The sequence below is a fragment of the Stomoxys calcitrans genome, chromosome 2 (genome assembly GCF_963082655.1).
Source record: "Stomoxys calcitrans chromosome 2, idStoCalc2.1, whole genome shotgun sequence".
In the NCBI taxonomy this organism is placed as follows: Eukaryota; Metazoa; Arthropoda; class Insecta; order Diptera; family Muscidae; genus Stomoxys; species Stomoxys calcitrans.
In genome coordinates, this window is record NC_081553.1 from 226,389,211 (window position 1) to 226,405,914 (window position 16,704).

Genomic DNA, 16,704 nt, shown 5'->3' on the forward strand with positions numbered 1-16,704 from the left:
AACCGGGACATAATTTTCAAACCAATGAGTTTTTTAAAACCATTGATATTTTTTACATGGATCCATGTACCCGATTTCAAAAGAAAGGAGATTAAGGTATCACAAGGAGCTACACCGTGACCTGAGTGACCTAAGTTTTCCAACCATGTAAGATGGTAGAACAGTTGCGATTGGACTGCACATTTGTAGCCCAAAACCCTTTATAACCGGGTTTTAAAAAAAGGGAAACCGTTTTGGAAAAACTCGGTTTAAAAAAACCTACAAACCGAATTAAAAACCTAAAAGCCGGTTGTACAAAACCGAAAACCGGATCTCAAGAATCTTCAAAAACAAACCTGAAAGCTTTATAACTCTAACACGGGTTTCAAAAAAAACTAAAACGGTTTAAAAACCTAAAACCCAGTTTAAGAACCTAAAATCCTAAAAGCAGGTTTAAAAACCTAAAACCCGGTTGTACATACCCGAAAACCAGTCCTTAAGAATCTTCAAGTTTGTTTTGAAAAATTCCAATTTTCTATAAAAATTCAGGCAAAAAAAAATATATAACCCGAATACCCAGTTGTACAAAGCCGAAAACTAGTTCTCAAGAATCTTCAAAAACAAGCCTGAAAACTTGGAACCTCTGGTAACCAGCTGCAATGTCCGGACGTCCGTCTGTCTGTTGAAAGCACGCAAACTTTCGAAGGAGTAAAGCTAACCGCTTGAAATTTTGCACAAATACTTCTTAGAGGTGTAGGTCGGTTGGGATTGTAAATGAGTCATATCGGTTCATGTTTTGATATAGCTGCCATATAAACCGATCTTGGGTCTTGACTTTTTGAGCTTCTAGAGGGCGCAATTTTTATGGGATTTGATTGAAATTTTGCATGAGGTCTTTTGGTATCACTTCCAACAACTGCTCTAAGTGTGATTCAAATCGATCCATGTTTTGATATAGCTGCCATATAAACCGATATTGGGTCTAGACTTCTTGAGCCTCTAGAGGGCGCAATTCTCGTCCGATTTGATTGAAATTTTGCACATAATGTTTCGGTATCACTTCCAACAACTGTGTTAAGTATGATTCAAATCAGTTCCTAATCTGCTATAACTGTCATATAAACCGGTATTGGGTCTTGACTTCTTGAGCCAATAGAGTCCGCAATTATCATCCGATTTGGCTGAAATTTTGCATGAGGTGTTTTGTTATGACTTTCAATAACTGTGCTAAGTATGGCGCAAATCTGTATATAATCTGATATAACTGCCATATAAACCGATCTGGGATCTTGACTTCTTGAGCCTCTAGAGGGCGCAATTCCAATCCGATTTGGCAGAAATTTTGTACAACGGCTTCTCTCATGACCTTGAACATACTTGTCTTATATGGTCTGAATCGATCAATAACTTGTTACAGCTCCCATATAAACCTATTTCCCGATTTTGCTTGTTGAGCCCCTACAAGGTGCAATTCTTATCCGAATGAACTGAAATATTACACAATGACTTCTACAATGTTCAACATTCATTTATGGTCCGAATCGGACTATAACTTGATATAGCTCCAATAGCATAACAGTTGTTATTCAATATTCTGTGTTTGCCTAAAAAGAGATACCGCGCATAGAACCCGACAAATGCGATCCATGGTGGAGGGTATATAAGATTCGGCCCGGCTGAACTTAGCACGCTCTAACTTGTTATACCCTCCACTATAGGATGGGGGTATGCTAATTTCGTCATTCTGTTTATAACTACTTGAAATATTCGTCTGAGACCCCTTAAAGTATTGTATATATATTCTTGATCGTCGCGACATTTTATGTCGATCTAGCCATGTCCGTCCGTCTGTCTGTCGAAAGCACGCTAACTTCCGAAGGAGTAAAGCGAGCCGTTTGAAATTTTGCACAAATACTTCTTATTAGTGTAGGTCGGTTGGTATTGTAAATGGGCCATATCGGTCCATGTTTTGATATAGCTGCCATGTAAACCGATCTTGGGTCTGACTTCTTGAGCTTGTAGAGGGCGCAATTTTTATCCGATTGGAATGGAATTTTGTACGAAGTATTTTGTTATGATATCCAACAATTGTGCCAAGTATGGTTCAAATCGGACAATAACCTGATATAGCTGTCATATAAACAGATCTGGGGACTTGACTTCTTGAGCTTCTAGAGGGCGCAATTCCTATGAGATTTGGATGAAATTGCGCATGACGTATTTTATTCTTACTTTCAACAACTGTGTCAAATAAGGTTCAAATCGGTTCATAACCTGATATAGCTGCCATATAAACCGATCTGGCAACTTGACTTCTTGAGCCTCTAGTTTTTTTTTATTTTTGTCTTTTGGGAATATGTTCCAGAAATTGAGCTTGTCTCGAAAGAGAAACAAACTAAATTTGTAAAATTTAATAATCTTCGCCCTAACAGGCAAAAAACTTGAAAAATTAAAAAAATTCGGTAGAGCCCGGCCGGGATTCGGACCTGGGCACACGGGGTAACAGGGAAAGCCGTTGCCGTTGTCAGATGCACAAAATCATGTGTAATACGGAAGAAGTGTAAATTGCCGCAGAAAGAATGTCTGTCATTACACAAAAATACATGCATTGGGAAAAGTACAGCTAATAGACAGGGTTGTCGAGCGTTGTTAATGTGGTAATTGTATCATAGATGCGTTTTCGCTATTAATACGATTGAAATACAACATACCAACGCACGGCACTTGAAGCCATCCCACCTAATATGGTTGAAAAGTCTTCAAACCAAAGACGAAACGCATCCCATAGTGGTTGATGTGTGTTGCTATCTTTGGCTTTCCTTTTCCATTTGCATCTCCGATCATTGAGCTCGTCTCGAAAGAGAAACAAACAAAAATTAGAAATCATTTCTTTAGAAATCTAACAAATTTTGTTTTAAGAGAAAATTTTCGAAAAATTTTCTAAAATTTAGTCCTAGAGAAGAAATTTTTTCAATTTTGTCTTTAGGAAGGTTTTAGAAAAACCTCACTACTCGAATAGTAAAAAACCCGGGTTGATATACAATCGGTTATTGGATCAAGATGTTAGAGAATCTATTGGCTTCCAGTAAGACTTGAGGCGAATCCTATTGGAATTCATCTGATTAGATTTCAACACATTAGACACATATTCCTATAAGTTTATGATTAGTGGGGAGAAAAACAAAAGTGAAAAGATTTATAAACCCACCAATTGGATGAATTGAAATTCCTATTTTAAGGGAAACAATAAAAACTCATATGCTAACACCTTAAGGTTAAAAGTAACCACGTTGCAATTAACTACAGTGAAGTGTGAAGGATTTTAACTAAGAAGGCTGACCCTTGAGGCCACCTATGTACCCCAACCCATTTTTCTAAAAAAATAAAAAACATTTTTGATTTTTTTTTTCAATAATTTTTATATTATAAATATTTGTTTTTTCTTTTTCTATAAAATTAATTTTTTGTTTTGTAAATAATATCACAATAATAAATTTTTTTTATAAAGCTATCAAGGATTTCATGTTTCATGTTTAATTTTCTTCCGTAATGATAAGAAAATCAACAGAAACATTGTAGTGGAAGACCTGGATTTCAAGGCACTGTGTATTTGAGAAGGCAGGAACATCGGATGAGCAATGACATTAGGCTTGAGCCCAACGATCCTGCATGCAGGGCAACTGATTGTAGGTGGCACAGCTCAAGGGCTCAATCAAATCATTGTCGGAGGCAATTTGAGAGCTGGCAGTCCAGAAGAAAGTACCCTGGTCGGTGCGTATGAAGTGAACCGGAACAATGGTGTTGATTTCACTCAAGTCATAATCTTCCATTTCATAGGATTGCTGTTTGGCCGACAAACGTTCATTGATGTCATTTTCATGGGCTTCCATGGAGGCGGCTTCAAATTCAATATTGGCATTGCGATTATTCTCCAAGGACTCAAGGGATTCCAAAGACTCGGCTTTCTGGGCATTTTGAATATTTTGCAACTCGGCCAATTTCTGGGATTTGTGTTGTTGTTTGAAGAGCTGCTTCAACAATTTCTTAATGCTGTACGAAGCCATCTTCTTGTTAGAGGTGGTGGTGATTCGCATTTTCTGGTTTACAGGATGAGAGATTTCTACGCACATTTTGAGTTTTTGAGCTGTAGTTGTTTACTGTAGTATGTCTGGTTTGAGAATGATTTCTTATCCTTGCTACCCCTGGCTTTTATACTCTTCACAACTCAGTCGCAGTCAACGCTGAACGCTGACGTTCTGCTCCGAGCAGGTCTTGGAAAAAATACCAGCACACAAGACAAAAGACGGCCAGGCATTAGGGTTCCTTTTTAAGTCTCTGTCTGTCTTTTGGTTTGTCCGTCCTGCCATTGCTGAGTGTGGGAACGTTTTAAGGATACTTTACCTTTTTGTGCCTTGACAGAAAAGTCCATACATAAAAAATGGCAGGTGTGTTTTGAACATTTCCACTAACCTGCATAAGAGCAACAAGGAGGGTTGTTTTTCAACACTGCACTGCACTACTCTCTCCTGCAGGTATTTGGAATTGCCATAAGGGGGAAAAGTAAAGTAAAGTAAAGCAAAATAAATATAATTTTTATCCTTTGTAAGGATCGTGAGAAACCTACATTTCTTGATGTTCCCACACTTTTGGTTAGCGGACAGACGGACACACTGGCAGGATAGTTGTTTAGGGGACCAAGGATTCTTTAACTGAGTTTCTTTCCTTTTTCGAGTGTTGCGTGCTGTTCCCTATCCTTAAGATAAGGTTTGGCAGAAGCAGCATTACTTTTAATGATCACTTTGGTTTGCCAGAGTCCTTTTTTCTTGTTGCTGTACTCATCATATTTCTACAGTGAAAGATCCTCCCCGTCATACTGCTTTTGCTTCATTCAATGAACACGTGTGCATTTAAAATTCCTTTAATATCGTGGGAGAAAAAATTTTTGTTGAGTTTTTCCTTCTTTAAAAATCCAAATGTTCACGCTTCTCAATCATAGACAATTAGGATAAAATGTTTCAGAAATGCCTTTACACTACTCCCCAGCAAAGCAAATAGACACGTGTGCGTTATGAACTGCCGAGGAAGACAGAAAAAAAGTGTTTAGAATTTTAAATGCCAATGCCTTTAAGGGGGGGCGGCCACGATAACAATGAGACAACGACTCAACCATAGCCCTGTTCTGATCATCCATCCATCTATTCATGCTTGGTTGGTTGGCTGGTCTTTGAGAACGTGGGAACGTTTTTTTTTGAGTTTCTTTAAGAACACCACTGCTGCCACCTTAAATAGGCTATGGACTAAGAACTCTTCTCTAACTACTCTAAAATGGGCAAAGGGAAAGCAATAAAAATTTTCCCTTTTTAGAGTCAAAGAATAGCGACAAACAATGACAAATACCTTCAAATTACCAGGGATCGTGGATTACGTTGCGTCAAAGAACACATGAGTCTAAAGCCATGAAAATCATAACAAAACATAAAAGGGTCTCACAAAAAAATATTCCCAGGGTTTTATTGGGGGGGAGGGAGAGTGAGAAAAATAAAAAAATCACAATATAAAGAATTTTACAAAACGCAGCGCTAAGACCCCAAAGAAAACCAAGTCTAATGACCCAAAGAAATTTTTTTTTGTAAAAGTGCATTTATCTTGTGGAAAAGAATTTTGAAAAGTGCGTCTAACTTGTGGCCTCTTATTTTTTTAGTTCTATTTTTTTCTTGTTTTCATTTATCACAGCACTTTCACTTACAAAAAAACGATAAACTAAAGTGAGAGTTCAAGGATAAATGAATCATTGGGAAGTTTTTTTTCGCCAGTAGCCAGACACGGGTCATTTTTGTGCTCCTATGGTTTTTTTAAGATAAGATTTTTCCCTTAAATGGCGTCTCCTGGCAACCTGTCTGTAGTTCACTAATTGACGAAAAAGGAATTTTGTGGTAATTAAGGTGTCATTTTTAATTTCTATAGGAAGTCAGTAATTACGAGAGCACTAAGAGTTTCAAAATGACAAAGGGAAATGATTTCAGACAATCATTGATAAAAGTAATTATGGAAAAAATTAAAATTTTAGAAAAAATTGAAAAAAATCAAATTTAAGAAAAAATAAAATGTAAAAAAATTAAAATTTTGGAAAAAATTTTAAATTTTGAAAAAAATCAAATTTTGAAAAAAATATAAATATTGGGAAAAAAATTCAAATTTTGAAAAAAATTCAAATAATAAAAAAAAAATTAATTTTGGAAAAATTCAAATTATGGAAAAACTCAAATTTTGAAAAAAATCAATATTTGGAAACAGTTTAAAATTAAAAAAAAAATTTCGGAAAAAATTAAAGTTTTGGAAAAAAAATCGAATTATGGAAAAAATCCAAATTTTAAATTCTATTTTTGAAAAAAATCCAAATTTGGGAAAGGCAAAGATCCTAATATTAAAACATTAGGCATTGCAGGAATGAGAGACACAACACAGCCAAACAGGCACCCGACGATGGAACCATTACCGACTTTATAAGGATTCGTAAGATTAGGATAGGCAAAGAACCTAATACAGAAACATCAGGCAGTGCAGTGACAGGAAAGTCAATGCAACCTTAAGAACAGAAAGCCGACGATGGAACCATCACCTACTCCCAAGAAGTCCATTTACTTAAGATTTGGAAGACTAAGATAGGCAACGATCCTAATATTCGAACATCAAGCAATGCAGGAAAGGGAAACTCAATACAGCCTAACGAACAGGAAACCGACGATAGAACCATCAATTCTCGGCGAAGATCCTAATATCATTATGAAATGCAGGAGCCAGGGACTCAACACAGCCTAAGGAACAGGGACCTGACGATGGAACCATTACCAACTTTATAAAGATTCGAAAGACTAGGATAGGCAAAGAACCTAATACTGAAATACAGCATAACGAAGAAGGAACCATTAACGACATTATAATTCCGACATTCGGAAGACTAGGATAGGCAAAGAACCTAATACGGAAACATAAGGCAGTGCAGTGACAGTGACAGGCAATCCAAACTATAGAATAGGTAGCGGACGATGAGACCATCACTCACTCCCAAGAAGACCGTTTAATGGAGGATGATTTAGGTTATCCAGATAAACCTCCACCGGAACGAGACAGCTACACACGCTCTGCGATAGACGAACCGGAACACAGATTTTGGACTGAACCATATCTCCTACCTATAATTCTATGCTAACACCGGTACTCGTCCGAGGACCTGCGTAATTTGTCATAAAAAATTTAATTCTATATTTTCCCCAAAGTTGTCAACGTCAGATGTAACAGTGATGAGACAGGGAGACGGTGAGGCATATCTGGCATAACTTTATATTGTACTGCGATGCAGAAAATGTGCAACGTAAGGACAATACAACAGGTTCAGAGAACATTTTGTCTTGGCATGGAAGGAGCGATGAGCACCCCACCCACTAGGCCACAGGAGACTATTTAATATATCCGACCCATTGACATACAGATGAAGAGTGAGGCAGCCACTGCGGCTATAAGATTTAAGGGGTTGGGAGAATGGATTGAGGATGGAAGGAGCTCATACCATGTCGGTATAATCAAGGCGACAATAGCAAACCTGGAAAGATCAATAAACTTGGTTAACCCGAAGCCTTTCGGGACAACGCAGTCCAAGTTAGGGGCCTGGGCGGCGAACGCATGTAGCATTGTGGAACAGCGAAACGGTCGGTAAGACGACGAAAGTGCTATCAAATCATCCATAAAATTTCGAATTTTTAAAAAATTTTGAGAAAAAATTCATATTAAAGAACAAATTTTTATAAGAAAAAAAGGAAGCAAAATTTTTTATAATTTTAAGAATTTTTTATTGAAATCAAATTTCGATAAAAAAAATAAATTTTGAAAAAAATTCAATAAAAATTAAATTTTGGCAAAATTTTGTAAAGAAATCAATTTTCTTTTTACCAAAATTTCCAAATTAAATTTCGAAAAAATTAAAACTTTGCGGTTTTCCATAATTCAACTAAAATAAAGTTTCGACGAAAGAATTACCAAATAAAATCTGGAAAAAATTATATAAATTAAAATTTTGTGATTTTAAAACATTTTGGAAACTATCCAAAGGCTCGATGGAGCCCACTGCTTTCGATGAATATCTTTTAACTTTAAATGCAAATATATCCAGATTTGAGGGCAGGCCATCGTGGCCCAGCTATTAGCATGATCGCCTATGATGGTGAAAGCTTAGCTCAATTCCCGGTGATGACATCAGGAAAAATTGGTTTGCAATCAAAATTTCTTAGAATGAAAAAAACTTTAATGTAGATAACAATTTTCTCACATTCCCTAGCACAAATCCATCACCACATTCCACCATACTGGAGCTCCATGTGCCAACAGTGATCTCACATTGGCCATTTACATTTAGTTAATTGTCTTTATTTTGCTCCCCACTTTCTATCGAACTTTCTCCTCCTACGGCTTCCTTTCTTTGTATTAATTTTCCATGAGTACTTCAAAACAAAGACTGGGGATAGGTATTTCATCTTCTTCAACAACGTCAGGATACTTTCACTGATGAAGGTTCAACTGCCAAAACCACAAAAAATTGAGATTTTGTCAGTTAATTTTCTATGAAAATCCCAATTTAGTTCAAATTTCATTCTTAATTGTGATTGATATTTCTCAAATAGCCAATAATTTAAGAGTTCAAACCCTTATTTTTCGCATGTAATTCATCATATCAAATAGTTTTGAAGTCTTAATTGCCTGCATTCAAAAAGTGGAACAAAGTCCCATTATGTTGTAGGCCTCCCAAGCAGGAAATAATAATGAAGATATCATTGCTTTGATTCATTCGCTAATAGATTTTGACAGCTTCCAATCTCCTTCCGCTTTAAATATGCAGTATGTAGTTAATAAATCATATTCAAATGCAATAACCTACAGGCACGTGTCCGAACAAATCTTTTGTGTGGTGACATCAACGAATTAAATCACATCTACATATCATGGCTACTATGGCTTTAGCTCGAAGTCACACACACATTCATATAAACGAATTGCCCACAGCAGCCACGTTGTGCCACAAGCCTTCCTAGGGGGGGCAACAAGCCACACACGCGGCATCTTGCCTGCCGACAATGAAACTGACCTCCATGACATGAACCAACAATGCCGAACTTGCTGAGGAAAAAATTCCAATGCAACAGGCATGCCAGCACATTAATGGCACACGTCAAGTCACGTTTAGCCAAATGCCAATTGAGAGAGGCGGAAAAGCCAATATTTTGTTTCTTGTTTGTCATACAGCTTCTCAACATGTGTTGAGTTGAGGAAAACTCACTTGGCAGCCAATAAGGCAAAGGCAATTCCGCCCGCATATTTCTGTGTGTCTGGAGAATAAAAAAAAAAACCTTCAAAAACTTGCACTAACTTGCCATCAAGGTTTCTACGTGTCTCTCTCAGGTTGCTTGCTATGGAATGCTGGGCTACACATGTTGGAAACGCACCAACCTTACCCACTTCCCTCCTGTTGACATGCGAAAATTCCTGTCGCACAACTTTAAAACAATGGTAATTCCATCCATTCACCGAGCACCGCCGTGCTGCTGCACTTTGTAGATCTAAGATTTGAAAACTTCCCATTCCCACACTAAGCATTTTTGTGGCACGCAGGCGTGAAATTCTTAGAAACCATATCTGTTTAAAATCACGTACTACAAATCAAGCTGTGATGCACTCACTCTTCATAACAGTCGTCGTCACGCCACTGATTTTATGCACCAAGCAAGATTGGCTATGCAGTTTGCAGTTTTGAAAAAAAATTTCTTTGAAATTTCTTTTTAATGGATTTTTTAGTCAATATTGGATTTATAGATATTTTGGGGAATTTAGAATTTCGTTTTACAAAAGTCTAAGCGCGGTCGGTAGAAAGCGATCAATATGAGGAAGAACAGACACTCCTCGTTCCCACCGAGTGTAAACCTTCAAGAGGTATTTTATAATCATCTACAGAGGATCCTAACAAAATAGAGTATCGTTTAAGTTGGAAACTTCTTAAGCTGGAAATCTAAACATTTTTTAGGGTAGCCGAAAATATGGGGATGACATATGAAGGGCATATGAAGGCTTCAGACCTAGGTGTCTCAATATTAACTCTGAAAGCAATGGAGATTTTTGTCCTTTAACATAACGAAGACCGATGACTTTCCCTTACTAGTTTTATCCAACCGGCATAAATAAAGGCTTGTCTCATTTATAATGCACGTAATACACTGCTTGACCCTAGACTAGGGGCAATTCATGCTGCACATTGTCTAGCCATGACATCCAGACTCTTTAAAAGCACATTTGCATTCTGCCCTGCATATGGCTTCACCCTCTCAGTGCGGCCTTGATGAGAAACATGTCATCCTTCTTCTGTGTATTGAAGAGAAGGCGGATTTTTCAAGTGCCGTCCACCACACCATACAGTCTATACGTGACAAGCAGTTTAAACCCCCCACGTAAATGCCAACAGTCCTCCTTGGATTTGTCTAATTATTGAAGAGCCGGTGGATTTTTGAATAACGTCCACCAAACCACAACACCATATATATTGGCAATGCATGACAGGCCGTTTAAAGCCCCAAAAAATTATCAACAGTTCCTTTGCCTTCCCTTGGAATCGATTTATTATTGAAGAGTAGGTGGATTTTTCAATTAACGTCCACCAAACCACAACACAATATAGAATAGTAGGGCTGACAACTACAGTATATAGGCAATGTATGGCAGGCGGTTTGAATCCCCAACGATTTCAAATAGCTCTCCTTGCCTTTCCATTTTCATACAACTGATTATTGAATAGAAGGTTGATTTTGGAAGTAAAATCCACTAGACCACAGTTCCATATACCCCTGTGGGACTGATAACTGCAGAGTAGAGGTAATACTAGGTAGCCGGATTAAACCCCCCAAAAGATTACCAACAGTTCCCTTGTCTTTCCTTTGGCATCGACTTATTATTGAAGAGTCAGTGGATTTTTTAACTATTGTCCTCCAGACCACAACACCATATGGCATTTTGGGGTTTACAACTGCAGTATATGGCCAATGCATAACAGGCGGTTTAAATCCCCAGCGATAACCAAAACCTCTCCTTCCTTCTCCTTTTGCATACGACTGGTTATTGAATAGAAGGTGGATTTTTGAAGTACAATATAATGCCCCAGACCACAGCTCCATATACAGGTAATGCTTGGCAGCCGGTTTGAACCCCTAAAAGATTAGCAACAGTTCTCTTGTCTTTCCTTTGGAATCGACTTATTATTGAAGAGTAGGTGGGTTATTTAAATAACGTCCGCCAAACCACAACACCATACAGCATTGAGGGGTTTACAATGCATGGCAGGCTGTTTAAATCTCCAACGATTACCAATAGCCCTCCTTCCCTCTCCTTTTGCATACGACTGATTGTTGAATAGAAGGTGGATTTTGTGGGACTGATAACTGCCGTTTACAGAAAATGCTTGGCAACCGGTTTAAACCCTCAAAAAATTATCAACAGATCATTTGCCTTTTCTTTGGATTCGAGTGATTATTGAAGAGTCGGTGGATTTTTGAAGTATCGTCCGCCAAACTACAGCATCATATACAATAGCACTGCAAGGCTGACAACAATGTATGACTCGAAGTATCAACCGTAGAGTAGTAGATGAATTTCTACAGAGTAGATGGATTTTTTTTTAGTATCGTCCTCGAAATCACAACACCATATAGCAGAATAGGTCTAACTGCTGGGCAACGCAGCCTGACAAATGGTTAAGGCCCCAACGATTGTTAATGTATCCCCTTTTTCTCTTATTTGGATCCAACTAAGTATTGAACAGCAGTTTGGATGCTTTGGAAGTGTCGTCCACCAGACAGCAACACCATACAGGAGTAAAGTGCAGAGTACAGCCAGCCGTGGAGGCCACCGTAGCGCAGAGGTTAGCATGTCCTCCTATGACGCCGAACGCCTGTGTTCGAAACCTGGCTAGACCATCAGAAAATAATTTCAGCGGTGGTTTACCCCTCTTATGTAAAACTTCTATTTAAAGAGGTGTCGCACTGCGGCACGCCGTTCGGACTCGGCTATAAAAAGGAGGCCCCTTATCATTGAGCTTAAACTTGAATCGGACTGCACTCATTGATATGTAAGAAGTTTGTCCCTGTTTTTTGTCAGATGAACAAATCATGTGTAGTACGGAAGAAGTGTAATTTGCCACAGACAGAATGTCTGCCATTACATAAAAATACATGCGTTGGAAAAAGTACAGCTAATAAGCAGGGTTGTCGAGCTTGGTTAATGTGGTAATTGTATCATAGATGCGTTTTCCGATTCAGAGCACTAGTCAAGGTCATGGTGGTCATATCAAGAAAAATTGAATGGAATCCGTTATTTAGATATCTTCGACTCAGCCACCGTAGCGCGCCCGCCTATTCTGGCAAGACCATCAAAAAAAAAATTCAGCTGTGGTTTTCCCTCCTAATGCTGGCAACATTTGTGAGGTACTATGCCATGTAAAACTTGTCCCCAAAGAGGTGTAGTACTGTGGCATGCCGTACGGACTCGGCTATAAAAAGGAGGCCCCTTATCAAGATGAATCGGACTTCACTCATTGATATGTGAATGTTCATGGGCAAAATTTGCAATTGTTTTTTTTTTTTTTGCACACGTTTTTGTCATTTGAATCAAAAAAATATTTTCAACAAATAATTTTTTTTCACCGCTACCTATTTGGCTTGACTCTGGACTCTTCGATTGAGCTTAGACATTCTCCTCCGTTGCATATGCTCTGGCTCCGCTCTCCGTTCATCAAAAATGAGAGTAGTGCAAATATCGAAAGGTGAATTTCTCACGCATAATGGTTTAGAATTGCAGTGACTGCAACTACAACAACAAAAACTATTAAATGAACTTTGATTAGCCATAAGCAAGTGGTGAACTACCATGCAGTCGATTATTTTGAGAGTTAACGGTGTAATGAATTTGATGCGATATTCGAGAAACAGAACAATTAGGGGGTTTCATTTACTGCATCCAAAATGAATCATTCACAATCATTAGTCTAAGGAAGCTCGTTCCTTAAAGGCGAAATATTAAAATATTTGTTGATACTGGAACTTTGTTTTGAAAATTTTTGCGATATTTGAATTTTTTAAAATTTTGAAATTTGACATAATCTTAACAGATGTTTTCGAATTTTGATTTTTTTTAAATATTTTCGATATTTGAAATTTTTTTGTCAATATTTCAAAATTTTTAAATTTTTTTTTTTAAATGTTAAATTTTAGGCTGATTTTAAAATTAAAAAAGCCGTTACTTTTCTTACCACCCTTAATTCATGAGCGTGAAAAGTCTTTGCCACTATGCAAGTGCAGTCACCACTATTAGCATAACCTTGTTCCTTTGTTGCTGGCTAAACGTAACGTTTACTTCTAAACCCCTGCGGGATCTCTTTTTTAACAAAGTGATGGCATTTATTTCACCTAATTTTAAAGGCCAAAGGACAGACAATAAGACATTACTATGTGAGTTTGCCGCATTGTGCCCTTACACCCCTAGGGATGATGAACTCGAAAATTTGATATCACATCACAAAGCGTTGTCCTCCCTCCCTGTTAGGGGTGGATTGCACGTGTTCAAACGACTTTAGGATGCGTTTTTTTGCTGATAACGGAACATTTCATATACAAATACTATATGAGCAAGGCGGCTATTGACCAGTGAGGGTAGTTTCCTTTGGTTCTTATTGTATGTCAGGAGCTCAAAACGACATTGTTTGCTTTGGCATATCAAAACTAATGGTGCTGGTGCACGTGTGATTTGATCCTTTTTTGTACTTTTTTTTTGAAAACAGAAAAAGTAACCGACATGAACAAGTGGAACAATGCCAGGAAGATTGTGTTGGAATTGCTAAGGGATTCTATAGGAATTGCCTTAATGGTCTATCTCAGTACGTGCTAGTGGTGCAGCAACGATCCAGCCACCATGCATGGTGCACAAGTGTTAAATCGATTGTTTATTTAAGGTTATTTTCAGGGAACCTTTCCAGAAATCTTTTTTGAAATTTTTCGTTTTTTTTTTTATTTATATGTTTTGATTTCTAAAGGATTTTTTGGGAAGATAACATCACGTGTGGCAGTCTATGCCTTGATGATAACCTTCATAAACTGGGCATTCGTATTAAATGACACTTGGAGGAGACTCTAGCCTGTAACCTCATACAAGACCAACGCAAAGTTTCTTTATGATAAGGGTTCACCACACATATGAAACGTAAAGACAACCCACATGGCGAGGAATTAAGACAAGTGCCTTAGGGTATTAAATGCGTCTCACGAGTTGCTATGCTTCACCTACTCAATCAGCTCTTTGTTATTTTAGAAAAATGTCACGCCTGATCCCCCCTAGGGGTCATGTATGCTATTTTTAAGGCCTCTTGTATGCCAGTAGGACCAAATATTATGCTTGGTGTTTATCAAAATGTCTATTTGGAGTTTTTTTTCTTCTAAGGGTTTAGTGTTGATTAACACACCATAGATAAGCGATCATAAATAAACTCTAATGAATGGATTTGTTTGTGACTCTTTTAAAAACTGTCTCTAATGTTGTCTCTCAGTGTGTGTGTATGTGTGGGGGGGATATGTAAACCAAATATGCCGCTATACTGACGAGGTGAAATTCAATATCGAAAGAGACAGTATTTTATAGTGCTATTGGTAGAGGGGTGGAATGGGCCTAGATAATGCATTAAAGAGAATATTATTCGACAACAAGGGGTCCAATTTAAAATGCCCTTCTTCACCATGGGAGTTGGGGTAAGCAAATTTCGTCACCACTACGTGGGTAACACTACCAAAGTGTTGGCCAAATTCCCCACAGAGTTTATATCTGTATGGTAGCCACGACTCTCTGAGTTGACTTAGCTGTGTGTGTATGTATGAGTGTGTATGCGTATTAACACTGTTGTCCAAAAAATAAACAAAGTCGAAATAATTCCACAAAATTTGATCTATTGAACTGAACAATACAATATGCTTTAACCATCTCCAGTAGACGAGACACCATCATTCTACAGGGTAACTAACATGAAGTATTACCAAGTTCACACTGGCATATCTGTCTAACTGGAAATGACTGCTGCATAATATTTGTTTTATTGACAGCTAATAATATATATTGCTCAAGGCAGCAACAGCATTTGCTACTGATTTTATTTAAAAAAGACAGTTATTCGTTATGGAGCGTTATATTTAGCTGGTAAACCGCCTATTGTTGGCGAGCTCATACACATACATTCCCAGCTATCCCGTGCTGTTTCGTCTGGGCGTAGAAGAAAAAATAGTTACGGACGGACTTTGTTTTTTTAAACCGGAAACTCGATTTTGATTTAAGACCTAAGGTTTTCTTAGAATTCATCGGAGATTTCGATTTTGATAATCGTTTGGTGGTTCCTTTTCGGTTTACACAAATTGGACCACTCTAGTCCGCACACATACATTTCGGTCGTAGACCATTTACGTATCAACATGAATCGGGACCGGCACTTTTAACACGTGTAAACCAAGAATGGCTAAAAAAATCATGTTCCGCATTTCATTTCGTCCTATCCAATCCACCAGATGGTGGATTCATTGGTCTTTTCTCTTGAGTCATTTTAGAAAGCAAGGTTAGCCTAAAAAGTTATGCCAATATGGATGCGCTGAAGTATGCGAATGGATCTTTTTCTTTCTCCTTCTTCCTTTTATTACTCCAGACGCGGCCACTCTAATTTTTTTCGCCGCTAGCAATTTGACTTTGACTCTGGACTCTTCGATTAGGCAGGGTATTCTGTTCAACTTTCGAAATAGCTGTGAAAAACGTCAACAAAATATCATAATTTAATTAAACTAATGTATAGAAAATATTCTACACAATGCTGCCACCATATTACACTAGGACAAATTGTGTCTAATTTTTATTTTTAAGTCCTTTGCCTAAAAGAAGCAATTAAATTTTTCACACATTTTTCATTCCCCATTTTTTTATATGGAGTTTGGCAGTTTAAACTCCAAGAGTAAATCATAAACATATAAGTTAACGGTATTCTCCACCATTGCATATGCTCTGGCTCTGCTCTTTAAAATATGAGAGCGAATGGTGAGTTTCTCACTCAGAATGGCTTATACGTCTTATACATACAAATTGCAGAGTAGTTATTGTTGTAGTTGCAGTAACTACAACCATAACTATTGATCAAATAAACTTTGATTAGCCATACGCAAGTGGTGAACTACCACGCAGTCGATTAATTTGAGAATTGACGGTGTAATGGATTTGATGATTTGAGAGAAACAGAACAATCAGGGGGTTTCATTTACTGTATCCAAAACAAGGTGAATCATTAGTCAAAGAAAACCCATTAAAGGCGAAATGTTAGCAGAGTTGGTGGCGTCCCGGTAGCCGAGTTGGTAGCGTGCTTGGATTACCAGTGCAGGGGTCGTGGGTTCGATTCCCGCCAGAAGCCTTGGTCTGTCGCTACTGTGGTATTAAGTCCATTGTTTAAAATTGTCTAAGTGAGTCTGTAAAGGACTGCCATTCTTACCTAACCTAACCTAACCTAGGTCGCTCCGGTAGCAAAGTTGGTAGCGTGCTTGAATTATAAGTAAGGTGTTCGTAGTTTCGAATCTGACTAGAGGCCCGGTTTTCCATACTGCAGTATTATAATGGACTAAA

The 16,704-nt window shown here is 37.8% G+C and overlaps 2 protein-coding genes across 4 annotated transcripts in view; both read right to left on the bottom strand.

Moving 5' to 3' along the window:
• Window positions 1-16,704, bottom strand: part of LOC131995026 (uncharacterized) — a 162,173-nt gene that overhangs the window by 104,590 nt on the left and 40,879 nt on the right. The window lies entirely within an intron of this gene.
• Window positions 3,566-4,269, bottom strand: LOC106083629 (enhancer of split m4 protein). Its single transcript, XM_013246779.2, has one exon. The coding sequence runs from the start codon at window positions 4,107-4,109 to the stop codon at window positions 3,624-3,626; it is 486 nt and encodes a 161-aa protein (XP_013102233.2). The 5' UTR covers window positions 4,110-4,269; the 3' UTR covers window positions 3,566-3,623.

Bases quoted from the DNA above. Each gene is read 5' to 3' on its own strand.
- LOC106083629 (XM_013246779.2), bottom strand. From the start codon at position 4,109: ATGTGCGTAGAAATCTCTCATCCTGTAAACCAGAAAATGCGAATCACC.